This window comes from Boleophthalmus pectinirostris, unplaced genomic scaffold (genome assembly GCF_026225935.1).
Source record: "Boleophthalmus pectinirostris isolate CB_2022bp ecotype Guang Dong unplaced genomic scaffold, ASM2622593v1 HiC_scaffold_17, whole genome shotgun sequence".
Classification (NCBI taxonomy): Eukaryota; Metazoa; Chordata; class Actinopteri; order Gobiiformes; family Gobiidae; genus Boleophthalmus; species Boleophthalmus pectinirostris.
Genome location: NW_026571115.1, coordinates 38,104,049 through 38,131,133, shown reverse-complemented (window position 1 = coordinate 38,131,133; position 27,085 = coordinate 38,104,049). Strand labels below are relative to the sequence as shown.

Sequence of the window (27,085 nt, the reverse complement as noted above, 5' to 3'; positions counted from 1 at the left end):
TGTATGTGTGTGTCTGTGTGTGTGTGTGTCTGTGTGTGTTTGTGTGTCTGTGTGTGTGTGTGTGTCTGTGTTTGTGTGTGTTTGTGTGTGTGTGTGTGTGTGTGTGTGTGTGTGTGTGCGCGGCTGATGAAGACTACATTTCCCATGATCCTCTGTGTCACACACATGTTCCCAGCCCCGCCCCCCTGTGGCATCTGCTCCGACCTGCTCCACCAGGCGCACCTGTCCTGTCACGTGACCCCTGCCCACACCTGCACAGACAGGTACACACCAGAACTGAGCCAGGACTAAACCAGGACTAAACCTGGACAAAACCTGGACTAAACCTGGACAAAACCTGGACTAAACCTGGACTAAACCTGGACTAAACCTGAACTAAAGAGAGTTGTTGTTTGTTGTTTGTTTTTAAACTCGTCTTTTCTCTGGAGGCTGAAGTTTTTCTGTGATTTTTGGAAATCGTCGTTTTAAAAAAGGTGAGTTTGTTTATTTTAAATCCATGTTTTTCCTCTGTAGTGTCCTCTGTGTTGTAGGGAGTATTATCTGTCACATAAAGGTGAACTGTTGTAGGGAGTATTATCTGTCACATAAAGGTGAGTTGTACTGTTGTAGGGAGTATTATCTGTTACATAAAGGTAAACTGTTGTAGGGAGTATTATCTGTCACATAAAGGTAAACTGTTGTAGGGAGTATTATCTGTTACATAAAGGTAAACTGTTGTAGGGAGTATTATCTGTTACATAAAGGTGAACTGTTGTAGGGAGTATTATCTGTTACATAAAGGTGAACCTGTTGTAGGGAGTATTATCTGTTACATAAAGGTGAACTGTTGTAGGGAGTATTATCTGTTACATAAAGGTGAGTTGTACTGTTGTAGGGAGTATTATCTGTTATATAAAGATGAACCTGTTGTAGGGAGTATTATCTGTTACATAAAAGTGAACTGTTGTAGGGAGTATTATCTGTTACATAAAGGTGAACTGTTGTAGGGAGTATTATCTGTTATATAAAGATGAACCTGTTGTAGGGAGTATTATCTGTTATATAAAGATGAACCTGTTGTAGGGAGTATTATCTGTTACATAAAGGTAAACTGTTGTAGGGAGTATTATCTGTCACATAAAGGTAAACTGTTGTAGGGAGTATTATCTGTTACATAAAGGTGAACTGTTGTAGGGAGTATTATCTGTTACATAAAGGTGAGTTGTACTGTTGTAGGGAGTATTATCTGTTATATAAAGATGAACCTGTTGTAGGGAGTATTATCTGTTACATAAAAGTGAACTGTTGTAGGGAGTATTATCTGTTATATAAAGGGTGATTTGTTTGTACAGTTGTAGGGAGTATTATCTGTTACATAAAGATGAACCTGTTGTAGGGAGTATTATCTGTCACATAAAGGTGAACCTGTTGTAGGGAGTATTATCTGTTACATAAAGGTGAACTGTTGTAGGGAGTATTATCTGTTACATAAAGGTGAGTTGTACTGTTGTAGGGAGTATTATCTGTTATATAAAGATGAACCTGTTGTAGGGAGTATTATCTGTTACATAAAAGTGAACTGTTGTAGGGAGTATTATCTGTTATATAAGGGTGATTTGTTGTACAGTTGTAGGGAGTATTATCTGTTACATAAAGATGAACCTGTTGTAGGGAGTATTATCTGTCACATAAAGGTGAACCTGTTGTAGGGAGTATTATCTGTTACATAAAGGTGAACTGTTGTAGGGAGTATTATCTGTTACATAAAGGTGAGTTGTACTGTTGTAGGGAGTATTATCTGTTATATAAAGATGAACCTGTTGTAGGGAGTATTATCTGTTACATAAAAGTGAACTGTTGTAGGGAGTATTATCTGTTATATAAGGGTGATTTGTTGTACAGTTGTAGGGAGTATTATCTGTTACATAAAGATGAACCTGTTGTAGGGAGTATTATCTGTTACATAAAGATGAACCTGTTGTAGGGAGTATTATCTGTTACATAAAGGTGAACCTGTTGTAGGGAGTATTATCTGTCACATAAAAGGTGAACCTGTTGTAGGGAGTATTATCTGTTATATAAAAGTGAACCTGTTGTAGGGAGTATTATCTGTGACATAAAGGTGAGTTGTTGTACAGTTGTAGGGAGTATTATAGTATAAATGAGTCCCTCTTTCCCTCTCTTCTTTCTCTCCTCGTTGCTTTTCCTCTCTCCCCTCCGCTCCTTCCATCTCTGTATCTCTCTCTTCTGTTCCTCTCTCCATCTCTTTCTCCCTCCTCCCCTCCTCTGACTTCACCTCTCTCCTCCATCCCTCCATCTCTCTGTCCCTCTCTTCTCTTCCCTCTCTCCTTTCTCCTTTTTCTCTTCTCTCTCTCCTTCTTGCATTCCCTCTCCTCTCTCTCTCTTTCTTCTTCTCTCCTCTTCAGTTTACCTCTCACTCTCCACTCCCTCCATCTCCCCTTATCCTCCGCTCTTTATCTCTCTCTCCTTCTTCTTTCCCTCCTCTCCTCCCTCTCTTTTCCTTCACTGTTTACCTTTCCTCTCTCTCCTCCCTGCTCCCCTTTTATCTCTCCCTCCCTTCTCCTCCTTCCCTTCCCTCTCTCTTTCCTCTTTTTCTTCCCTTCCTTCCTTGTGTTAATTCTCTCTCTCTTTCTTCTTTCCCTCCCTTCTCTCTCTCTCTCTCTCTCTCCTGCTCCCCCTCTCTGACTTCACCTCTCTCCTCCCTCCCTCTCTTTCCCAACACCACCTTCTCTCTCCCTCTTCTCTTCTCTCTCTCTCTTTCTTCACTCCCCTCTTTCTCCCTTGTCCCCCTCTCTCACCTCTTCACTTCTTCCCTCTCTTTTATCTCTCCCTCCCTTCTCTTACGTCTCTTTCCTCGCATCCCTCCATCTCACTTCTCCTCTCCCTCCTTCCCTCCTCTTCCCTCTCTCTCTCCTCTTTTTCTTCTTCTTTCTTGTTCTCTCTCTCTCTCTCCCTTTCTTCTTTCCCTCCCTCGTCGCTCAGTTTTTTCCTCCTAACACCCTCCTCTCTTCTCTCTCTCTCTCTCCCTCCATCCCTCTCTCTCTTTCCCTCTCCTCTCTCTCCCAACACCACCTTCTCTCTCTCCCTTTTCTCTCACTTTCTCTTCATTCCCCTCTTCTCTCCCTCCATTCTCTTCTCTATCTCCTCCTCTGTTTACTCTCTCTCTCTCTCAGCTCCACCCTCTTCTCTCTATCACTCCTTCACTCCTTTATCTCTCTCTCTCCGTCTCCTCCCGTCTCTTATCTCTCTCTCTCCCTCCCTGTTTCAACTTTCACCTCTTTCACTCCTCCCTCCTTCTCTCTCTCTCTCTCTCTCTCTCTCTCTCTCTCTCTCCTGCGGCGGGGAGTCACCTGTCCTGTCTGTCTCACCTGTCCGGCTCTGGCCCCGCCCCCCTGATGACGTCACAGGGTGTCATCACAACCTGTGATCAGGAACATCTGCCCCAACTGACCTGGTTTAGACCTGGTTTAGTCCTGGTTTAGACCTGGTTTAGTCCTGGTTTAGTTCTGGTTTAGACCTGGTTTAGTCCTGGTTTAGTCCTGGTTTAGTTCTGGTTTAGTCCTGGTTTAGACCTGGTTTAGTCTTGGTTCAGTCCTGGTTCAGTTCTGGTTTAGACCTGGTTTAGTCCTGGTTTAGTCCTGATTTAGACCTGGTTTAGTCCTGGTTTAGTGCTGGTTTAGACCTGGTTTAGTCCTGGTTTAGACCTGGTTTAGTCTTGGTTCAGTCCTGATTCAGTTCTGGTTTAGACCTGGTTTAGTCCTGGTTTAGACCTGGTTTAGTCCTGGTCTAGTCCTGGTTTAGTCCTGGTCTAGTTCTGGTTTAGTCCTGATTTAGACCTGGTTTAGTCCTGGTTTAGTGCTGGTTTAGACCTGGTTTAGTCCTGGTTTAGTCCTGGTTTGGTCCTGGTTTGGTCCTGGTTTAGACCTGGTTTAGACCTGGTTTATTCCTGGTTTAGTCCTGGTTTAGTCCTGGTTCAGTCCTGGTTTAGTTCTGGTTTCGTCCTGACAGGTTGAACTTTGTGTACCTCCTCAGGCCCCGCCCCCTCACACCTGTCCGCGCTCAGGCCCCGCCCCCTCACACCTGTCCGCGCTCAGGCCCCGCCCCCTCACACCTGTCCTCGCTCAGGCCCCGCCCCCTCACACCTGTCCTCGCTCACCTGTCTCGCCAGGCCCCCCCTCACACCTGTCCTCGCTCAGGCCCGCCCCCTCACACCTGTCCGCGCTCAGGCCCCGCCCCCTCACACCTGTCCTCGCTCAGGCCCCGCCCCCTCACACCTGTCCTCGCTCAGGCCCGCCCCCTCACACCTGTCCTCGCTCAGGCCCCGCCCCTCACACCTGTCCGCGCTCAGGCCCCGCCCCCTCACACCTGTCCGTCCTCAGTCTCTCGTTGTTGGGCTGAAGCTGAGGCAGGACTCGCTCTGGTAAGATCTGAAACTTCTGATTCTTCTGATTGAAAGAAACAAAAGACGAGCACAGAAACTTTACTTCAGAATAATGTTACTCAAGTAGAAGTACAAGAAAGTACTCAAGTAAAAGTAACTTAGACTAACTGAAAAACCTGAAATAAATCCCTGAATCAGAAAACAAAAAGAAACTCAAACGTTCAAAATGTTTCAGATTCACAGAAAAACTTCAGACTCTCGGGGAGGAAGAAGCACGACTGTTACTCGAGTAAAAGTACTGTTACTCTGTAGTTTACTAAAGGAAATGTATCCGAGTACTGTCTTCCTCAGCGTCCATGTGAAAATGGAAATATAGAAACGTTTCGTCTGTTTGCACCATCAGGTTTGTCTCTCGTCTTTTCTGGGGCCGAGCAGAAAAAAAACAAAACGAAGCAGAAACTCAAATGTTACAGATTAAAAAAAAGTTCTTTAAAAAACGTTTTTTCCCACACATAAAGCAGAAAACAAAAACAATCAAAAAAGAAAATTAGAAAAACCAGAAAGAATGTAAATATAACAAGAGTAAATCAAACTTAAGAGAAACAAAGTGAAATGGACGAGAAGATTTATCAAACTCTGAGTATTTTATTTCTCTGTAAATGTTGTTACTGAAGTTTCCTTTTTGCTGGAGAAATGTTGGATCGAAAATTGAAAATAATTTATTTCAATCCGTGTGTCGTTCATTCGTTTTTCAATATAAAACCAAAAATAAGAAAACGAAAAAACAACAATTTTCTTCGTTATTTGTCTCCAAAACCAAAAGTTTAAAACAGATAACGATTCATTTTTTCAGTTTTCGATTTTGTGTTTAAATGAAAAATGGAAAAAACTGATAATGTCCGTTTCCCGTTTACGTGACTTCAGTGACTGTGATGCCGAACTTTTGCACCGCATACGGACTGAACAAGGTCCGGGACCAGACCGGGACCAGACTGGGACTGAGACCGGGACCAGACCGGGACCAGACCGGAGGCTCAGAGCCCACAGCAGGACCGGAGCTCGAAGTTGAGGCTCGGACCCTGCGGAGGCTCAGAGTCAAAGCTTGGAGTCTCAGTCTGGTCCAGGTCTCAGTCCCGGTCTGGTCCCGGACCTGGATCAGTCCTGGTTCAGTCCGTACGTGACGCAAAAGTCTGACATCACAGTCACTGAAGTCACGTAAACGGGAAACGCCATTATCCATTTTTTCCATTTTTCATTTAAACACAAAATCGAAAACTGAAAAAAGGAATCGTTTTCTGTTTTTTCATTTTGGTTTTGGAGACAAATAACAAAGAAAAATTTTGTTTTTTCGTTTTCTTATTTTTGGTTTTATATTGAAAAACGAATGATACACGGATTTATTTCTATTAGTGCTGGAAAAGAAGATTTTGTTTTTGAGAATTTATCTGTGTGTGTGTGTCTTTACCAAGAAGATCTCAAATCAAGATTCCCCTGGGGGGGGGGGGCGGGGTCAGGGGGCGGGGTCAGGGGTCTGAATCTGAAATCATGTTTTTCAGATTTGATCCAAAAGTTTCAGATTCAGATTTGGATTTTTTTGTCCTTTGAGTTTTTAAGTTTGTTTTTCTCAGTTTCCTCGTTTGACTCAAATCAGAAAATTATAAAAAGACAAAAGAAAAACTTTAATTCATCATAAAAATGTTCACACATTCTGTTTGGGTCCAAACTCTCGGTTCTGTTCTGTGTGGATGGAGGAGGTTCTGTTTGGTTCTGTTACAGTTGGTTCTGGTTCTGATGGTTCTGGTTCTGATGGTTCTGGTTGTGGTTGTGGTTCTGTTTCAGATGGTGGAGCAGATGTTCTGTTGGTTCTGGTTCTGTTGGTTCTGATGGTTCTGATGGTTCTGGTTGTGGTTCTGTTGGTTCTGATGGTTCTGGTTCTGGTTCTGTTGGTTCTGTTGGTTGTGATGGTTGTGGTTCTGTTTCAGATGGCCGAGCAGATGTTCTGTTGGTTCTGGTTCTGATGGTTCTGGTTCTGTTGGTTCTGATGGTTCTGATGGTTCTGGTTGTGGTTCTGTTGGTTCTGGTTCTGTTGGTTCTGATGGTTCTGGTTCTGATGGTTCTGATGGTTCTGGTTCTGATGGTTCTGATGGTTCTGGTTCTGATGTTCTGATGGTTCTGGTTTGGTTCTGGTTCTGATGGTTCTGTTGGTTCTGTTGGTTCTGATGGTTCTGGTTCTGATGGTTCTGGTTGTGGTTCTGTTTCAGATGGTGGAGCAGATGTTCTGTTGGTTCTGGTTCTGATGGTTCTGGTTCTGGTTCTGTTGGTTCTGGTTCTGATGGTTCTGGTTCTGGTTCTGTTTCAGATGGCCGAGCAGATGTTCTGATGGTTCTGGTTCTGATGGTTCTGTTGGTTCTGTTGGTTGTGATGGTTCTGGTTCTGGTTGTGGTTCTGTTTCAGATGGCCGAGCAGATGTTCTGATGGTTCTGGTTCTGGTTCTGATGGTTCTGATGGTTCTGGTTCTGATGGTTCTGGTTCTGATGGTTCTGTTGGTTCTGTTGGTTCTGATGGTTCTGGTTCTGATGGTTCTGGTTCTGGTTCTGATGGTTCTGATGGTTCTGGTTCTGGTTCTGTTTCAGATGGCCGAGCAGATGTTCTGATGGTTCTGGTTCTGTTGGTTCTGGTTCTGATGGTTCTGGTTCTGGTTCTGATGGTTCTGTTGGTTCTGATGGTTCTGGTTGTGGTTCTGATGGTTCTGGTTCTGGTTCTGTTTCAGATGGCCGAGCAGATGTTCTGATGGTTCTGGTTCTGATGGTTCTGGTTGTGGTTCTGATGGTTCTGGTTCTGTTTCAGATGGTGGAGCAGATGTTCTGTTGGTTCTGGTTCTGTTGGTTCTGATGGTTGTGATGGTTCTGGTTCTGTTGGTTCTGGTTCTGATGGTTCTGGTTGTGGTTCTGATGGTTCTGGTTGTGGTTCTGATGGTTCTGGTTCTGGTTCTGTTTCAGATGGCCGAGCAGATGTTCTGTTGGTTCTGGTTCTGTTGGTTCTGATGGTTCTGATGGTTCTGGTTCTGATGGTTCTGTTGGTTCTGATGGTTCTGTTGGTTCTGTTGATGGTTCTGGTTCTGGTTCTGTTGGTTCTGTTGGTTGTGATGGTTGTGGTTCTGTTTCAGATGGCCGAGCAGATGTTCTGTTGGTTCTGGTTCTGATGGTTCTGGTTCTGTTGGTTCTGATGGTTCTGATGGTTCTGGTTGTGGTTCTGTTGGTTCTGATGGTTCTGGTTCTGGTTCTGTTGGTTCTGATGGTTCTGGTTCTGATGGTTCTGATGGTTCTGGTTCTGATGGTTCTGATGGTTCTGGTTCTGATGGTTCTGGTTCTGATGGTTCTGTTGGTTCTGTTGGTTCTGATGGTTCTGGTTCTGATGGTTCTGGTTGTGGTTCTGTTTCAGATGGTGGAGCAGATGTTCTGTTGGTTCTGGTTCTGATGGTTCTGGTTCTGGTTCTGTTGGTTCTGGTTCTGATGGTTCTGGTTCTGGTTCTGTTTCAGATGGCCGAGCAGATGTTCTGATGGTTCTGGTTCTGATGGTTCTGTTGGTTCTGTTGGTTGTGATGGTTCTGGTTCTGGTTGTGGTTCTGTTTCAGATGGCCGAGCAGATGTTCTGATGGTTCTGGTTCTGGTTCTGATGGTTTCTGATGGTTCTGGTTCTGATGGTTTCTGATGGTTTTCTGATGGTTCTGTTGGTTCTGTTGGTTCTGATGGTTCTGGTTCTGATGGTTCTGGTTCTGGTTCTGATGGTTCTGATGGTTCTGGTTCTGATGGTTCTGGTTCTGGTTCTGTTTCAGATGGCCGAGCAGATGTTCTGATGGTTCTGGTTCTGTTGGTTCTGGTTCTGATGGTTCTGGTTCTGGTTCTGATGGTTCTGTTGGTTCTGATGGTTCTGGGTTGTGGTTCTGATGGTTCTGGTTCTGGTTCTGTTTCAGATGGCCGAGCAGATGTTCTGATGGTTCTGGTTCTGATGGTTCTGGTTGTGGTTCTGATGGTTCTGGTTCTGTTTCAGATGGTGGAGCAGATGTTCTGTTGGTTCTGGTTCTGTTGGTTCTGATGGTTGTGATGGTTCTGGTTCTGTTGGTTCTGGTTCTGATGGTTCTGGTTCTGTGGTTCTGATGGTTCTGGTTGTGGTTCTGATGGTTCTGGTTCTGGTTCTGTTTCAGATGGCCGAGCAGATGTTCTGTTGGTTCTGGTTCTGTTGGTTCTGATGGTTCTGATGGTTCTGGTTCTGATGGTTCTGTTGGTTCTGATGGTTCTGGTTGTTCTGGTTCTGATGGTTCTGGTTCTGGTTCTGTTTCAGATGGCCGAGCAGATGTTCTGTTGGTTCTCTTGGTTCTGTTGGTTCTGTTGGTTCTGATGGTTCTGATGGTTCTGGTTGTGGTTCTGATGGTTCTGGTTGTGGTTCTGATGGTTCTGGTTGTGGTTCTGTGGTTCTGATGGTTCTGGTTCTGGTTCTGTTTCAGATGGCCGAGCAGATGGCTGAGGACCCAGAGTTGTTCTCTGAGCAGGAGCTCACCTGCTCCATCTGCCTGGACCTGTTCAACCAACCAGTGTCGACGCCCTGTGGACACAACTTCTGCCAGGTACTAATACTACAACTACTACTACTACTACTACTGCAAATACTACTACTACTACAACCACACCCTGTGGACACAACTTCTGCCAGGTACTAATACTACAACTACTACAAGTACTACTACTACTACTGCAAATACTACTACTACTACAACCACACCCTGTGGACACAACTTCTGCCAGGTACTAATACTACAACTACTACTACTACTACTACTGCTGCAAATACTACTACTACTACAACCACACCCTGTGGACACAACTTCTGCCAGGTACTAATACTACAAGTACTACAAGTACTACTACTACTACTACTACTGCAAATACTACTACTACTACTACTGCAAATACTACTACTACTACAACCACACCCTGTGGACACAACTTCTGCCAGGTACTAATACTACAACTACTACAAGTACTACTACTACTACTACTGCAAATACTACTACTACTACAACCACACCCTGTGGACACAACTTCTGCCAGGTACTAATACTACAAGTACTACAAGTACTACTACTACTACTACTGCAAATACTACTACTACTACTACTACTACACTACTGCAAATACTACAACTACTACTGCAAATACTACTACTACTACAACCACACCCTGTGGACACAACTTCTGCCAGGTACTAATACTACAACTACTACAAGTACTACTACAACTACTACTGCAAATACTACTACTACTACAACCACACCCTGTGGACACAACTTCTGCCAGGTACTAATACTACAACTACTACAAGTACTACTACTACTACTACTACCACACACCTGTGGACACAACTTCTGCCAGGTACTAATACTACAACTACTACAAGTACTACTACTACTACTACTACTGCAAATACTACTACTACTACTACAACCACACCCTGTGGACACAACTTCTGCCAGGTACTAATACTACAACTACTACAAGTACTACTACTACTACTACTACTACTACTACTGCAAATACTACTACTACTACAACCACACCCTGTGGACACAACTTCTGCCAGGTACTAATACTACAACTACTACAATACTACTACTACTACTACTACACTACTGCAAATACTACTACTGTGGACACAACTACTGCCAACTACTACAAATACTACTACTACTACTACTACTGCAAATACTACTACTACAACCACACCCTGTGGACACAACTTCTGCCAGGTACTAATACTACAACTACTACAAGTACTACTACTACTGCAAATACTACTACTACTACTACTGCAAATACTACTACTACTACTACTGCAAATACTACTACTACTACTACTACACTACTGCAAAACTACTACTACTACTACTACTACTGCAAATACTACTACTACTACTACTGCAAATACTACTACTACTACTACTACTACTACTGCAAATACTACTACTACTGCAAATACTACTACTACTACTACTACTACGCAAATACTACTACTACTACTACTACTGCAAATACTACTACTACTACTACTACTGCAAATACTACTACTACTACTACTGCAAACTACTACTACTACTACTACTGCAAATACTACTACTACTACTACTACTGCAAAACTACTACTACTACTACTGCAAATACTACTACTACTACTACTGCAAAACTACTACTACTACTACTGCAAAACTACTACTACTACTACTACTGCAAATACTACTACTACTACTACTATACTGCAAATACTACTACTACTACTACTGCAAATACTACTACTACTGCAAATACTACTACTACTACTGCAAATACTACTGCAAATACTACTACTACTACTACTGCAAATACTACTACTACTACTACTACTGCAAATACTACTGCAAATACTACTACTACTGCAAATACTACTACTACTACTACTACTGCAAATACTACTACTACTACTACTGCAAATACTACTACTACTACTACTACTGCTGCAAATACTACTACTACTACTACTGCAAATACTACTACTACTACTACTGCAAATACTACTACTACTACAGCCGACCAGTGTCTGTTCTCTGTGGATACAACTTCTGTCCGGTCTACAGTCCCTGACAAAAGTCTTGTTTATCCATTTTGTAGAAACAAAAGTTTATAACCTGACTTTAAATTAATCGATTGGTTTTAGAAATGTCTCATATGAAGCTAAAACCCTCCCAAATTATGATCAATAAACTAAAATAAAATTGCTTCACTGAAGAAAGATTGATCATTTAATGAGCACAGAAAGGTCAGATTTTGACAAGACAAAAGTCTTGTGGTCTTGTCATATGATGCACCAATCCTAGATTACAGCCTCACCTGTGATCAGTTACTGATCAATCAGTTAGTGTTTGTGTATAAAAAGAACCCAGCAGAACCAGACCTTCACATCAACTGTAACTTGACCTCTGACAACATGCCTCAGATCCACCCTGAGACCAAAGCCTTAATTATCAAGAGACTGAAGACCAGATCCACTGCTGAGGTGGTGACACCTTCAATGTGTCTCAGCGTCAAGTACAAAGAAGAAGAAAAAAGATCTGAAATGACTGGAGATGTTTTTGACAAGCCCAGGTCCAGCAGACGCCGCAAGACAACTGCTCTGGAGGAAAATCCAAGGCCCCTTTTCCACTGCAGCAGACTCCACCAGGCCTGGTCACCTCAAGTCCCTGTGTCAACCACAACAGTTTGTACAATTCTGTCTGGAAATGGCCTCCATGGTCGAATCAGTGCACAGAAACCAGCACTAAACAAAAGACAATTAAAAAACCATGTGGCATTTGCCAAGGCCCACAGCCTGATAAAAGGATGGACACTGGAAAAGTGGCAGAAGGTGGATTTCTCAGATGAATCCTCGGTTGAATTACATCACAGCCACAGCAAAATATTGCAGGAGACCAACTGGAGCCACATGGATCCAAGATTCACCCAGAAAACAGTTAAGTTTGGTGGCGGAAAAATCCTGGTCTGTGGTTCCATCCAGTCTGGGGGTGTGAGACATTTGCAGGGTGGAAGGCAAATATCAATAACCTAAAATATCAAGAAGTATCAGCTCCTCTTACATTCCCAACCATAAAAGGGTCAGATTTTGCAGCAGGATGGTGCTCCATCACATACTTCTATCTCTACATCAAAGTTTGTCAAGGTGAAGAAGATCAAGGTGCTGCAGGACTGACCAGCCCAGTCACCAGACATGAACATCACTGAGCAGGTCTGGGGTAGAATGAAAGAGGAAACATGAAGACAAAACCAAAGAATCTTGATGAACTCTGGGAGGCTGTAAGACGCTTTCTTTACTATTCCTGATGACTTCATCAACAAACTGTATGAATCATTGTTGAACCACATGGATGTGTCCTTCAAGCTCATGGAGTCATACAAGATATTAAATCTGATCTCACAGCACCACTACTTCATTCACTGACGTTATGCAACAGATTTGTGTATTTGAAGTAAATTATTTGTTCAATTTTCTGTAGGCGACAAGACTTTTGTCTTGCCAAAATCTGACCTTTCTGTGTTCATTAAATGATCAATCTTTCTTCAGTGAAGAACATTTATTTTAGTTTATTGAGCATAATTTGGGAGGGTTTTAGCTTCATATGAGACATTTCTAAAACCAATCGATTAATTTAAAGTCAAGTTATAAGCTTTTGTTTCTACAAAATGGATAAATGACAAGACTTTTGTCAGGGACTGTAGTCTTTTTTTCTCTCCTCAGGTGTCACCTGTCCTCACCTGTCCTCACCTGTCCTCACCTGTCCTCACCTGTCCTCACCTGTCCTCACTGTCCTGTCCTCTCCTGTCTTCACCTGTCTTCACCTGTCTTCACCTGTCCTCACCTGTCCTCACCTGTCCTCTCCTGTCCTCACCTGTCCTCACCTGTCTTCACCTGTCCTCACCTGTCTTCACCTGTCTCACCTGTCTCACCTGTCCTCACCTGTCTTCACCTGTCCTCACCTGTCCTCACCTGTCCTCACCTGTCCTCACCTGTCCTCACCTGTCTTCACCTGTCCTCTCCTGTCCTCACCTGTCTTCACCTGTCTTCACCTGTCCTCACCTGTCCTCACCTGTCCTCTCCTGTCCTCACCTGTCTTCACCTGTCTTCACCTGTCCTCACCTGTCCTCTCCTGTCCTCACCTGTCCTCACCTGTCCTCTCCTGCCCTAACCTGTCCTCACCTGTCCTCACCTGTCTCACCTGTCCTCTCCTGTCCTCACCTGTCTCCTGTCCTCACCTGTCCTCTCCTGTCCTCACCTGTCCTCACCTGTCCACCTCACCTGTCCTCACCCGTCTCACCTGTCCACCTGTCCTCCTGTCCTCTCCTGTCCTCACCTGTCCTCTCCTGTCCTCACCTGTCCTCACCCTGTCCTCACCTGTCTTCACCTGTCCTCACCTGTCCTCTCCTGTCCTCTCCTGTCCTCACCTGTCCTGTCTCACCTGTCCTCACCTGTCCTCACCTGTCCACCTGTCTCCTCACCTGTCTCCTCCTGTCCTGTCCTCTCCTGTCCTCACCTGTCCTCACCTGTCTTCACCTGTCCTCACCTGTGTCCTCTCCTGTCCTCCTCTGTCCTCTCCTGTCACCTGTCCTCACCTGTCCTCTGTCCTCACCTGTCTTCACCTGTCCTCTCCTCCTGTCCTCACCTGTCCTTCCTGTCCTCAACCTGTCCTCTCCTGTCCTCTCCTGTCCTCACCCGTCCTCACCCTGTCTTCACCTGTCCTCACCTGTCCTCTCCTGTCCTCTCCTGTCCTCACCTGTCCTCTCCTGTCCTCACCTGTCCTGTCCTCACTGTCCTCCCTGTCTCACCTGTCCTCACCCGTCCTCTCCTCTTCCTGTCCTCACCTGTCCTCCCTGTCCTCTCCTGTCCTCACTCTGTCCTCACCTGTCCTCACCTGTCCTCACCTGTCCTCTCCTGTCCTCACCTGTCGTCTTCCTCAACCGTCCTGTCACCTGTCTTCACCTGTCCTCACCTGTCCTCTCTGTCCTTCCTTCCTCATGTCCTCACCCGTCCTCACCTGTCCTCACCCGTCCTCACCTGTCTTCACCTGTCTTCACCTGTCTTCCAGGCGTGCATCGGCGGGTACTGGGCGTCGTCACCTGTCTGCACCTGTCCTCTGTGTAAGCGTCAGTTTGATGAGCGCCCCCTGCTGTCGGTGAACCGCGTCTTCGCCGCCATCGCCGACAAATACAAACTGAAGCGCTACGGCATCGCCCCCGGCGCCGCCGCCACGGACAACCCCTTCCTGTTCCCGGAGGGGGCGGGGGCCACGGGGGGGCCACGGCGGCGGGGGCGGAGGGGGCGTGGTCGGACGAGAAGGGGGCGGGGTTTGACCTGGAGCGCGTGAAGCTCGGCGAGACGGTCTGGTGTGACGTGTGCACAGGTGAGAAGATCCGCACTTTAATCTGCTCCATGTTCTAATGTTCCTCACAAACATCCAAACGAGTCTGTACGAGGCTCCGCCCACACGTTCCACAGTACGAGTCTGTACGAGGCTCCGCCCACACGTTCCACAGTACGAGTCTGTACGAGGCTCCGCCCACACGTCCCACAGTACGAGTCTGTACGAGGCTCCGCCCACACGTTCCACAGTACGAGTCTGTACGAGGCTCCGCCCACACGTCCCACAGTACGAGTCTGTACGAGGCTCCGCCCACACGTCCCACAGTACGAGTCTGTTCGAGGCTCCGCCCACACATCCCACAGTACGAGTCTGTACGAGGCTCCGCCCACACGTCCGTTCCGCCCACAGTACGAGTCTGTACGAGGCTCCGCCCACACGTCCCACACCACAATCCTCCATAAAAACACAAAAACAAGACACAAAACTGAACTCATCACGTTTGTGCAGGAGTTTCATCAGTTTCATCAGTGGGACACTCACTTATGAAGGTCAAACTGTCTCAAAAAGATTAAAAATAAATACAAATAGACATAAAAATGAACAAATATGTATAAATAAACATAAATATACTTTTGAGATTTTTTTGCTTTTCTCTCAATGGTGCAATTTTGCCAACTTTATATAGACAGCGAATAATTACATCCCGAGTGTGTGAGTGTGTGTCCTCAGTGTGTGTGTGTGTGTCCCGAGTGTGTGTGTGTGTCCCGAGTGTGAGTGTGTGTCCTCAGTGTGTGTGTGTGTGTCCTCAGTGTGTGTGTGTCCTCAGTGTGTGTGTGTGTGTGTGTGTGTGTGTGTGTCCTCAGTGTGAGTGTGTGTCCTCAGTGTGTGTGTGTGTCCTCTGTGTGAGTGTGTGTGTGTGTCCTCAGTGTGTGTGTGTGTCCTCAGTGTGAGTGTGTGTCCTCAGTGTGTGTGTGTGTCCTCAGTGTGAGTGTGTGTCCTCAGTGTGTGTGTGTGTCCTCAGTGTGTGTGTGTGTGTCCTCAGTGTGTGTGTGTGTCCCTGTGAGTGTGTGTGTGTGTGTGTCCTCAGTGTGTGTGTGTGTGTCCTCAGTGTGTGTGTGTGTCCCGAGTGTGTGTGTGTGTCCCGAGTGTGTGTGTGTGTCCCGAGTGTGTGTGTGTGTCCCGAGTGTGTGTGTGTGTCCCGAGTGTGAGTGTGTGTCCTCAGTGTGTGTGTGTGTCCTCAGTGTGTGTGTGTGTGTCCTCAGTGTGTCCATGTTCACGTTCAGTCCATGTGGACGTGCGTCTAGTCCAGGGGTGGGCAAACCTTTTGGCTCGCGGGCCACATAGGGTCCTAAAATTTGCCTGAAGGGCCAGACAGAAGACGGGACATGATGTGTTCAGAGCACACACACACACACACACACACACACACACACACACACACACACACACACACACACACACACACACAGAACAGACTTAGCACAGAGAGCAAAATTGTTGTTTTGTTGAATAGAACATTTTAAAAAGAGTCAAATTAACCCCCCTGCCCCCGCCCCCCCGCCCCCCCCCTCAGGTCTGAAGGAGCCGGCCGTCAGCTCGTGCCTCACGTGCACGGCGTCCTACTGCTCCGTGCACGTGGAGCCTCATCGCTCGACGCCGTTTTACGCCTCCCACACCCTCCTCCACCCGCAGGAGGCGCTCAAGGGACGCACCTGCGAAGAGCACTACCGCATGCTCGAGGTAATGACCCCCCCCCAACCTCATCTGACCCCCCCCCGACCTCATCTGACCCCCCTGTGACCCCCCCCCGACCTCATCTGACCCCTCTGACCCCCCCCGACCCCTCTGACCCCCCCCCCCGACCCCTGTGACCCCGACCCCTCCTGACCCCCCGACCCCTGTGACCCCTGTGACCCCCCCGACCCTGACCCTCCTGACCCCCCCGACCCCATGACCCCATCTGACCCCCCCCGACCCCCTGACCCCCCCGACCCCATCTGACCCCCTGTGACCCCCCCGACCTCATCTGACCCCCTCTGACCCCCCCCGACCCCATCTGACCCCTGACCCCCTGACCCCCTGACCCCCCGACCTCATCTGACCCCCTGTGACCCCCCGACCTGACCCCCTCTGACCCCCCCCTCTGACCCCCCCCGACCCCTGTGACCCTGTGACCCCCCCGACCCCCCCCTGACCCCCCTCTGACCCCCCGACCACCCTGTGACCCCCCCCCCCTGACCCCTGACCCCCCCCCGACCTCATCTGACCCCCTCTGACCCCCCCGACCCCTGACCCCCCCCCGACCCCTGTTGTTCTTGTTCTTCAGGTGTTGTTCTTCTTGTTCTTCAGGTGTTGTTCTTGTTGTTCTTCAGGTGTTGTTCTTCTTGTTCTTCAGGTGTTGTTCTTGTTGTTCTTCAGGTGTTGTTCTTGTTGTTCTTCAGGTGTTGTTCTTCTTTGTTGTTCTTCAGGTGTTGTTCTTCTTGTTGTTCTTCAGGTGTTGTTCTTCTTGTTCTTCAGGTTCTTCTTGTGTTTTCAGGTGTTCTTCTTGTTGTTCTTCAGGTGTTCTTGTTCTTCAGGTGTGTTGTTCTTCTTGTTCTTCAGGTGTTGTTCTTCTTGTTCTTCAGGTGTTGTTCTTGTTGTTCTTCAGGTGTTGTTCTTCTTGTTCTTCAGGTGTTCTTCTTGTTGTTCTTCAGGTGTTGTTCTTGTTGTTCTTCAGGTGTTGTTCTTGTTGTTCTTCAGGTGTTGTTCTTCTTGTTCTTCAGGTGTTGTTCTTGTTGTTCTTCAGGTGTTGTTCTTGTTGTTCTTCAGGTGTTGTTCTTGTTGTTCTTCAGGTGTTGTTCTTCTTGTGTCTGTCAGGTTGTTCTTGTTTTCTTCAGGTGTTTGTTCTTCTTGTTCTTTCAGGTGTTGTTCTTCTTGTTCTTCAGGTGTTGTTCTTGTTGTGTTCTTCAGGTGTTGTTCTTGTTGTTCTTGTTTTCTTGTTCTTCAGGTGTTGTTTCTTCTTGTTGTTCTTCAGGTGTTGTTTTCTTCTTTGTTCTTCAGGTGTTGTTCTTCTTGTTCTTGTTCTTCAGGTGTTGTTCTTTCTTCAGGTTTTGTTCTTCTTCAGGTGTTGTTCTTGTTGTTCTTCAGGTGTTGTTCTTCTTGTTGTTCTTCAGGTGTTGTTCTTCTTGTTGTTCTTCAGGTGTTCTTCTTGTTGTTCTTCAGGTGTTGTTCTTGTTGTTCTTCCAGGTGTTGTTCTTGTTGTTCTTCAGGTTTGTTCTTCTTGTTGTTCTTCAGGTGTGTTCTTCTTGTTGTTTCTTCAGGTGTTGTTCTTTTGTTCTTCAGGTGTTGTTCTTCAGGTTGTTCTTGTTCTTCAGGTGTTGTTCTTGTTTGTTCTTCAGGTGTTGTTCTTGTTGTTCTTCAGGTGTTGTTCTTCTTGTTCTTCAGGTGTTGTTCTTGTTGTTCTTCAGGTGTTGTTCTTGTTGTTCTTCAGGTGTTGTTCTTCTTCTTGTTCTTCAGGTGTTGTTCTTCTTCTGTTCTTCAGGTGTTGTTCTTCTTGTTGTTCTTCAGGTGTTGTTCTTGTTGTTCTTCAGGTGTTGTTCTTGTTCTTCTTGTTGTTCTTCAGGTGTTGTTCTTGTTGTTCTTCAGGTGTTGTTCTTCTTGTTGTTCTTCAGGTGTTGTTCTTCTTGTTGTTCTTCAGGTGTTGTTCTTGTTGTTCTTCAGGTGTTGTTCTTGTTGTTCTTCAGGTGTTGTTCTTCTTCTTGTTCTTCAGGTGTTGTTCTTCTTCTGTTCTTCAGGTGTTGTTCTTCTTGTTCTTCAGGTGTTGTTCTTGTTGTTCTTCAGGTGTTGTTCTTGTTGTTCTTCAGGTGTTGTTCTTGTTGTTCTTCAGTTTGTTTCTTTTCAGGTTTCTTCTTGTTGTTCTTCAGGTGTTGTTCTTCTTGTTCTTCAGGTGTTGTTCTTCTTGTTTTCTTCAGGTGTCTTGTCTTGTTGTTCTTCAGGTGTTGTTCTTCTTGTTTCTTCAGGTGTTGTTCTTGTTGTTTCTTTCAGGTGTTGTTCTTCTTTGTTCTCAGGTGTTGTTCTCTTCTGTGTTCTTCAGGTGTTGTTCTTCAGTTGTTCTTCTTGTTTCAGGTTGTTGTTCTTCTTGTTGTTCTTCAGGTGTTGTTCTTCAGGTGTTGTTCTTCTTGTTCTTCAGGTGTTGTTCTTCAGGTGTTGTTCTTGTTGTTCTTCAGGTGTTGTTCTTCTTGGTGTTCTTCAGGTGTTGTTCTTCTTGTTCTTCAGGTGTTGTTCTTCTTGTTGTTCTTCAGGTGTTGTTCTTGTTGTTCTTCAGTGTGTTGTTCTTGTCTTGTGTTGTTCTTCAGTTCTTCAGGTGTTGTTCTTCTTGTTGTTCTTCAGGTGTTGTTCTTAGTTGTTTTTCTTCAGGTGTGTTCTTCTTGTCTTCAGTGTTGTTCTTCTTGTTGTTCTTCAGGTGTTGTTCTTGTTTGTTCTTCAGGTGTTGTTCTTCAGGTGTTGTTCTTGTTCTTCAGGTGTTGTTCTTGTTCTTCAGGTGTTGTTCTTCTTGTTCTTCAGGTGTTGTTCTTCTTGTTGTTCTTCAGGTGTTGTTCTTCTTGTTGTTCTTCAGGTGTTGTTCTTCTTGTTGTTCTTCAGGTGTTGTTCTTCTTGTTGTTCTTCAGGTGTTGTTCTTCTTGTTGTTCTTCAGGTGTTGTTCTTCTTGTTGTTCTTCAGGTGTTGTTCTTGTTGTTCTTCAGGTGTTCTTGTTGTTCTTCAGGTGTTGTTCTTCTTGTTGTTCTTCAGGTGTTGTTCTTGTTGTTCTTCAGGTGTTGTTCTTGTTGTTCTTCAGGTGTTGTTCTTGTTCTTGTTTCTTGTTGTTCTTCAGGTGTTGTTCTTCAGGTGTTGTTCTTCTTGTTCTTCAGGTTCTTCAGTTCTTCTTCTTCAGGTGTTGTTCTTCTTGTTCTTCAGGTTTGTTCTTCAGGTGTTGTTCTTCAGTGTTCTTCTTGTTGTTGTTCTTCAGGTGTTGTTCTTGTTGTTGTTCTTCAGGTGTTGTTCTTGTTGTTCTTCAGGTGTTGTTCTTCTTGTTGTTCTTCAGGTGTTGTTCTTGTTGTTCTTCAGGTGTTGTTCTTGTTGTTCTTCAGGTGTTGTTCTTCTTGTTGTTCTTCAGGTGTTGTTCTTGTTGTTCTTCAGGTGTTGTTCTTGTTGTTGTTCTTCAGGTGTTGTTCTTGTTGTTCTTCAGGTGTTGTTCTTCTTGTTGTTCTTCAGGTGTTGTTCTTCTTGTTGTTCTTCAGGTGTTGTTCTTGTTGTTCTTCAGGTGTTCTTGTTGTTCTTCAGGTGTTGTTCTTCTTGTTGTTCTTCAGGTGTTGTTCTTCTTGTTGTTCTTCAGGTGTTGTTCTTCTTGTTGTTCTTCAGGTGTTGTTCTTCTTGTTGTTCTTCAGGTGTTGTTCTTGTTGTTCTTCAGGTGTTCTTGTTGTTCTTCAGGTGTTGTTCTTGTGTTTCTTCAGGTGTTGTTGTTCTTCTTTAGGTGTTGTTCTTGTTGTTCTTCAGGTGTTGTTCTTGTTGTTCTTCAGGTGTTGTTCTTGTTGTCTTCAGGTTTGTTCTTGTCTTCAGGTGTTGTTCTTGTTGTTCTTCAGGTGTTCTTCTTGTTCTTCAGGTGTTGTTCTTGGTGTTCTTCTGTTTTGTTGTTCTTCTTTGTTGTGTCTTCAGGTGTTGTTCTTGTTGTTCTTCAGGTGTTGTTCTTGTTGTTCTTCAGGTGTTGTTCTTGTTGTTCTTCAGGTGTTGTTCTTGTTGTTCTTCAGGTGTTGTTCTTGTTGTTCTTCAGGTGTTGTTCTTGTTGTTCTTCAGGTGTTGTTCTTGTTGTTCTTCAGGTGTTGTTCTTCTTGTTCTTCAGGTGTTGTTCTTGTTCTTCAGGTGTTGTTCTTGTTCTTCAGGTGTTGTTCTTGTTGTTCTTCAGGTGTTGTTCTTGTTGTTCTTCAGGTGTTCTGTCGTTCGTGTCAGCGTTGTATTTGTGCCATTTGTGTTTTGGAGGAACATCGAACTCACAAAACTGTGTCAGTGCAGACGGAGCGACTCAGCAAACAGGTACTGCACCACCACAGGAGGATTTATATATGTAGTATTTGGTTGTAGTATTTGTTGTAGTAGTATTTGTAGTATTTGCAGTAACAGTAATTTGTTGTGTTACAGAAACAAGTTTCTCGGACGGAGCAGGAGATCGTGACTCGGATCAAACAAAAAGAACTTCGTCTGAACGAAATCAAACGCAACCTGGACTCAGTCAAGGTCCAAGTCCTGGTTTAGTCCTGGTTTAGTCCTGGTTTAGTCCTGGTTTAGTCCTGGTTTAGTCCTGGTTTAGTCCTGGTTTAGTCCTGGTTTAGTCCTGGTTTAGTCCTGGTTTAGTCTTGGTTTAGTTCTGGTTTAGACAAAGAGAGGGATAAAAGATCTCACTCGACTTGCAGAACTGACAGAAATAAAAAAAATAAAAAAAGTGCTTGGGGAAAATAGAACTAATGCTCTGATTGGCTCATTTAAACTCTCTCTCTGCTCTGATTGGCTCCTCAGGCCCACACAGACGGCGAGAGCGCGGAGGTGGACCGTCTCTTGGACTCGGTGGCCCAGGCCGTAGACCGGGTCCGGACTGAGGTCGTGGGGGGGATCCAGACCCAGCTGGACGCCGTGATGTCACAGGGGGCGGAGCTGACGCAGCGGCTGGAGGCGGAGCTTAACGACCTCCACCAGAAACGAACCGAACTGGAGACGGTGGCGACGAGTCAAGACCACATCCGCTTCCTGCAGGTCCGGTCCTGGTTTTGATCTGGTTTAGACCTGGTTTAGTTCTGGTTTAGTTCTGGTCCAGTCCCGGTTGAGTTGGTGTTGAGTTGGTGTTGTGTTTCAGAGCGTGGACTTGGCGACGCCCCCCGCAGACTCGGAGGACGATGACGAGGAGCCGTTTTGTCTCCAGTTCCATTTGGCCGAGGTGAAGTCTGCGCTGCTGCAGGTCCGAGACAAGATGGCCGACGTCCACATGGTCCCGGCCCAGACCCGAGACCACGGCAGGGACTACAGCAGGGACCACGGCAGGGACTATGGCAGGGACCACGGCAGGGACCACGGCAGGGACTCCTATGGCTCCAGTGAGTCAGATGCCCTCCCTGTGTGACGTGTATTAAATATTATAAACCCAGGAGTGTCACTGATGCAGACTGAGACACGTTCACACTGAAACAAATCAGAAACGATCTGCGTCCACACTCGTCACTTCTGCGTCCACACTCGTCACTTCTGCGTCCACACTCGTCACTTCTGCGTCCACACTCGTCACTTCTGCGTCCACACTCGTCACTTCTGCGTCCACACTCGTCACTTCTGCGTCCACACTCGTCACTTCTGCGTCCACACTCGTCATTCTGTGTCTGAGAGTTTCTCTCCAAAACTTTGACACATTTATTTATGTTTCACAGAAATGAAACTTAAAACCACACGACTAATTTATATAAACTGAACGAACCCACTCACATACACACTAGTGTGAACCAACCCACTCACATACACACTAGTGTGAGCAAACCCACTCACATACACACTAGTGTGAACCAACCACTCACATACACACTAGTGTGAACCAACCACTCATATACACACTAGTGTGAACGGGGCCTTCGAGGTGAAATGTCAAGATCTGAAGCTACAGCAGTCAGAAGTAACAGTGTTAACAGAGAGTGTTACCGCGGTGACGGTGAGAGTGTTACCGCGGTGACGGTGAGAGTGTTACCGCGGTGACGGTGAGAGTGTTACCGCGGTGACGGTGAGAGTGTTACCGCGGTGACGGTGAGAGTGTTACCGCGGTGACGGTGAGAGTGTTACCGCGGTGACAGGTGAGAGTGTTACCGCGGTGACACTCTCACTGTCACTGTGGTGCTTCTAAGGACGCCTGATCTAAATAAACTGAACAAAGAGTTAAACTGGAGAATTTACAACATCCAACACCCGAGTGTCAGATTGTGTCAGATTGTGTCAGATGCCCTCCCTCTCTCTGTTTCAGTCCCGATGCCGCTGTCGGATCTCGCGGCGTCCGAGAGTCTGAGAGGAAGCACCGCCAGCCTCCGACGCAGCCACTGGAACCTCAAAGGTCTGAACCAGAACTGAACCAGGACTGAACCAGAACTAAACCAGAACTAAACCAGGACTGAACCAGGACTAAACCAGGACTAGTCCAGGACTAAACCAGAACTAAATCAGGACTGAACCAGAACTAAACCAGGACTGAACCAGGACTAGACCAGAACTACACCAGGACTAGTCCAGGACTAGACCAGAACTACACCAGGACTAAACCAGGACTGAACCAGGACTGAACCAGGACTGAACCAGGACTGAACCAGAACTAAACCAGGACTAAACCAGGACTGAACCAGATCTAACGTCTTGTTTTGTTTCAGATGTGAAGAAGAACAAGGCGATCACTGGTCGGTTTGTTTCTGTTTTTTCTTATTTTCAGTTTGATTTTCACGTTTTCATCACAAATATTTAAAAATGTTTTGTTTTTTTCCACAGGACACAAAAAGGCCAAACTCTACATGGGTGAGTCCTCCTCTCCTCCTCCTCTCCTCTTCCTCTCCTCCTCACTCCATCTCTCTCTCCTCCTCTTCATCTCTCTTCTTCTCTTCTTCCTCAGAGGACGTGGTGTTGAATCCCGTCTCTTCTTCTTCTTCTCTTCTTCCTCAGAGGACGTGGTGTTGAATCCCGTCTCTTCGCGTATCCGTTCCTGATTCTGTCTGAGGATCGGAAGCAGGTGAAACGTGGGGAGAAGCTTCAGTTTTACAGGAACAGCCCCCAGCGCTTCGACGTGTGGAGCTGCGTCACCGCCAAGGAAGGATACGCCGCCGGACGCCACTACTGGGAGGTACGGGACACGACACACGCGGGGGGGGACCTGACACACACACGACTCAACCTCACACACACACGACTCAACCTGACACACACGACTCAACCTGACGCACACACGACTCAACCTACACACACACGACACACCTGACAACACTACGACTCAACCTGACGCACACACGACTCAACCTGACACACACTGGGAGGTACGGGACACGACACACGCGGGGGGGACCTGACACACACACGACTCAACCTGACACACACACGACTCAACCTGACACAACACACGACTCAACCTGAACACACACACAACTGACACAACGACCAACCTGACACACGGGGGGGGACACACACATACGACTCAACCTGACACACACACGACTCAACCTGACGCACACACGACTCAACCTGACACACACACGACTCAACCTGACACACACTGGGAGGTACGGGACCTGACACACGCGGGGGGGACCTGACACACATACACTCAACCTGACACACACTGGGGACACACACACGGGACCTGACACATACGACTCAACCTGACACACACACGACTCAACCTGACACACACACGACTCAACCTGACACACACACACGACTCAACCTGACACACACACGACTCAACTGACACACACTGACGGGACTGACACACGCGGGGGGGGACCACACACACTGACACACACACGGGACTGACACACGCGGGGGGGACCTGACACACACGACTCAACTGACACACACACGACTCAACCTGACACACACTGACACACACTGGGAGGTACGGGACCTGACACACGCGGGGGGGGACCTGACACACATGACGACACACACACGACTCAACCTGACACACACACGACTCAACCTGACACACACAGGACACCTGACACACACTGAGACGGGACACACACGGGGGGGGACCTGACACACACGGCACCTGACACTGACACACACGGGAGGACACACTGACACACTACACACTGACACAACGGAGGCACTGACACACTGACTCACACACGACTCAACACGGGGAGACACACGGGGGGGACCTGACACACACAGACACACACACGAACACACCACGACTCAACCTGACGCACACACGACTCAACCTGACGCACACACGACTCAACCTGACGCACACACGACTCAACCTGACACACACACACTCAACCTGACAACACACACTGACCACACACACTGGAGTACGTACACACGCGGGGGACCTGACACACACGGGACTGACACAACACACAGACTGACACACACACGACTCAACCTGACACACACGACTGACACACACTGGGAGGTACGGGACCTGACACACGCGGGGGGACCTGACACACATACGACTCAACCTGACGCACACACGACTCAACCTGACGCACACACGACTCAACCTGACACACACTGGGAGGTACGGGACCTGACACACGCGGGGGGGGACCTGACACACACATGGGGAGGGACCTGACACACACTGGGAGGTACGGGACACGACACACGTGGGGGGGGACCTGACACACACACGACTCAACCTGACACACACTGAGAGGTACGGGACCTGACACACACGGGAGGGCACCTGACACACACGGGAGGCACCTGACACACACGGGAGGGCATCTGACTCTTTGTCTTCTTCAGGTGTTTGTGGGTGAAAACAAAGACTGGAAAGTGGGCGTGGTCTCGGAGTCGGCGCAGAGGAAGGGGCTGTTCGACATGAGCCCCCCCAACGGGTACTACGCCCTCTGGTGGAGCGGAGGACAACTGCGGGCGCTCACCACCCCTCCCCTCACCAAGGTATGCACCTGTCTGCACCTGTCTGCACCTGCCTGCTCGTGTCGCTTCTGTCTGCTTCTGACACTCCTGTTTGATCCTGTCTGCACCTGTTTGCTCCTGACGCTCCTGTCTGCACCTGACGCTCCTGTCTGCTCCTGACGCTCCTGTCTGCACCTGACGCTCCTGTCTGCATCTGACTCCTGACGCTCCTGTCTGCTCCTGACGCTCTTCTCTGCTCCTGCCGGCAGGTGAGGGCCCCGCCGAGGCTGCGGCAGGTCGGGGTGTTTCTGGACCTGGACCTGGGGCAGGTCTCCTTCTTTAACACCAAAACCGGTTCTGAGATTTACAGTTTCCACCGCGGAACCGAGTTCACAGAGAGAACGTTCCCCCTGCTCGGAACCGGAGACAAAGAGGTGCCGCTGGTGCTCATGACCGCGCAGAACCCCCTGTAGGACCGGGACCGAGACCGAGACCAGGACCAGAGACCAGGACCGAGACCGGGACCGAGACCGGGACCAAGACCAAGACCGGGACCAAGACCAGAGACCACCCAGAACCACCTGTAGGACCGAGACCGAGACCGAGACCAGGACCAGAGACCAGGACCGGGACCAGAGACCACCCAGAACCCCCTGTAGGACCGGGACCGAGACCGGGACCAGGACCGAGACCAGACCAGAGACCACCCAGAACCCCCTGTAAGACCAGGACCAAGACCAAGACCAGGACCAAGACCAAGACCAAGACCAGAGACCGACCAGGACCAGGACCGGGACCAAGACCGGGACCAAGACCAGAGACCACCCAGAACCACCTGTAGGACCAGGACCTAGACCAGGACCGGGACCAAGACCAGGACCAAGACCAGTGACCACCCAGAACCACCTGTAGAACCAGACCAGGACCAAGACCAGGACCAGAGACCACGCAGACCCCCTGTAGGACCGGGACCAAGACCAAGACCAGGACCAAGACAGAGACCACCCAGAACCACCTGTAGAACCGGACTGGGACCAGAACCAGAGACCAGAGACCAGAGACCAGACCAGAGACCTCGCAGACCCACCTGTAGACCGTGTCAGGACCAGGTCTGGACTGGGACCAGGACCATGATCAGGAACAGAACCACCTCTAAATCGGGACTAAGACCAAGACCAGACCCAACTTTAGACTATATAGACCAGATTTAGACCAGGTCCTGGACCAGTGAACCAGGATGGTAAACCAGGACTGAACCAGGACTAAACCAGGACTAAACCAGGACTAAACCGGGACTAAACCGGGACTAAACCAGAACTAAACCGGGACTAAACCGGGACTAAACCGGGACTAAACCAGGACTAAATGAGGACAGACTTTGTGTGTAAATTGTAAATTTTCTCGCTGCTGAAATGTTTTTTTTTTTTTTCATCAAATCCAGTTTTTAAATAAAGTTGAAATAAAAAGCCCTGGTGCATTCTGGGAGATGAAGTCTGAGGCTGATCCTGTGTGAGCCAATCAGAGCGTCCGATCTTTAAGCGTTAAATAAATGAAACTGTAAATGTTAATAAAACTTTTTTTCTGTCTCTGCAGTCGTTTGTTTTGTTGTTGTTGTTCATGTTCAGATGTTCAGGACGAGACGCCGCGGTCGAGCTCCTCAGTCCGTCACCTGGAATCAAAAAATATCAAGTTATTTTTGAAGAGTTTGTTTCATATTTAAAGTGTGACATGTTTCTCTGCACATGTTTTTGTCACGTTTATTTGCTCGTGTCACTTTCTTTGGTTCATGTGTTCGTCGTTCTTCACCGAGCGACGTGGAAGAGGCTGGAGTTTGGAGAAAATGTGACGTCATATTTTTACACTTTGAGTTAATTTAAGATGAAATTATGAACCAAACTGGTTCAAACTGGTTCTTCTCTGGTGGGAGGAGCCAGATTAACACTAAGAGAAGTTGAATTAACACTAGTGTAAGTTGAGCACTAAGTGACACTAAGCTTCTCCTAAAAAATATAAAATACTTTAGTCTTTTTAGTTGATAAATGTGGAGGTGAATTTTACAGAAACAAACGAACATTTCGCTCCCTTTTCTGTTTGTACTTTGGAACTGAAGTACTGCGATACTCAAAAGTACTGCAGTAATATACAGTACG

General features: G+C 47.1%; 1 protein-coding gene across 1 annotated transcript; it reads left to right on the top strand.

Annotated features, from left to right (window-relative positions):
- Positions 1 to 282: 282 nt before the first annotated feature.
- LOC110169272 (E3 ubiquitin-protein ligase TRIM39) lies at positions 283 to 26,527 on the top strand. The gene is given in 17 exon segments (XM_055152526.1): positions 283 to 473; positions 8,886 to 9,005; positions 14,046 to 14,191; positions 14,193 to 14,304; positions 14,336 to 14,360; positions 15,895 to 16,061; positions 20,262 to 20,366; positions 20,472 to 20,567; positions 20,847 to 21,080; positions 21,181 to 21,418; positions 22,327 to 22,413; positions 22,724 to 22,750; positions 22,839 to 22,865; positions 23,010 to 23,035; positions 23,038 to 23,187; positions 24,822 to 24,977; positions 25,205 to 26,527. Coding segments are annotated over 16 exon segments (1,920 nt in total). The 5' UTR covers positions 283 to 473; the 3' UTR covers positions 25,409 to 26,527.
- The last annotated feature ends 558 nt before the right edge of the window (positions 26,528 to 27,085 follow it).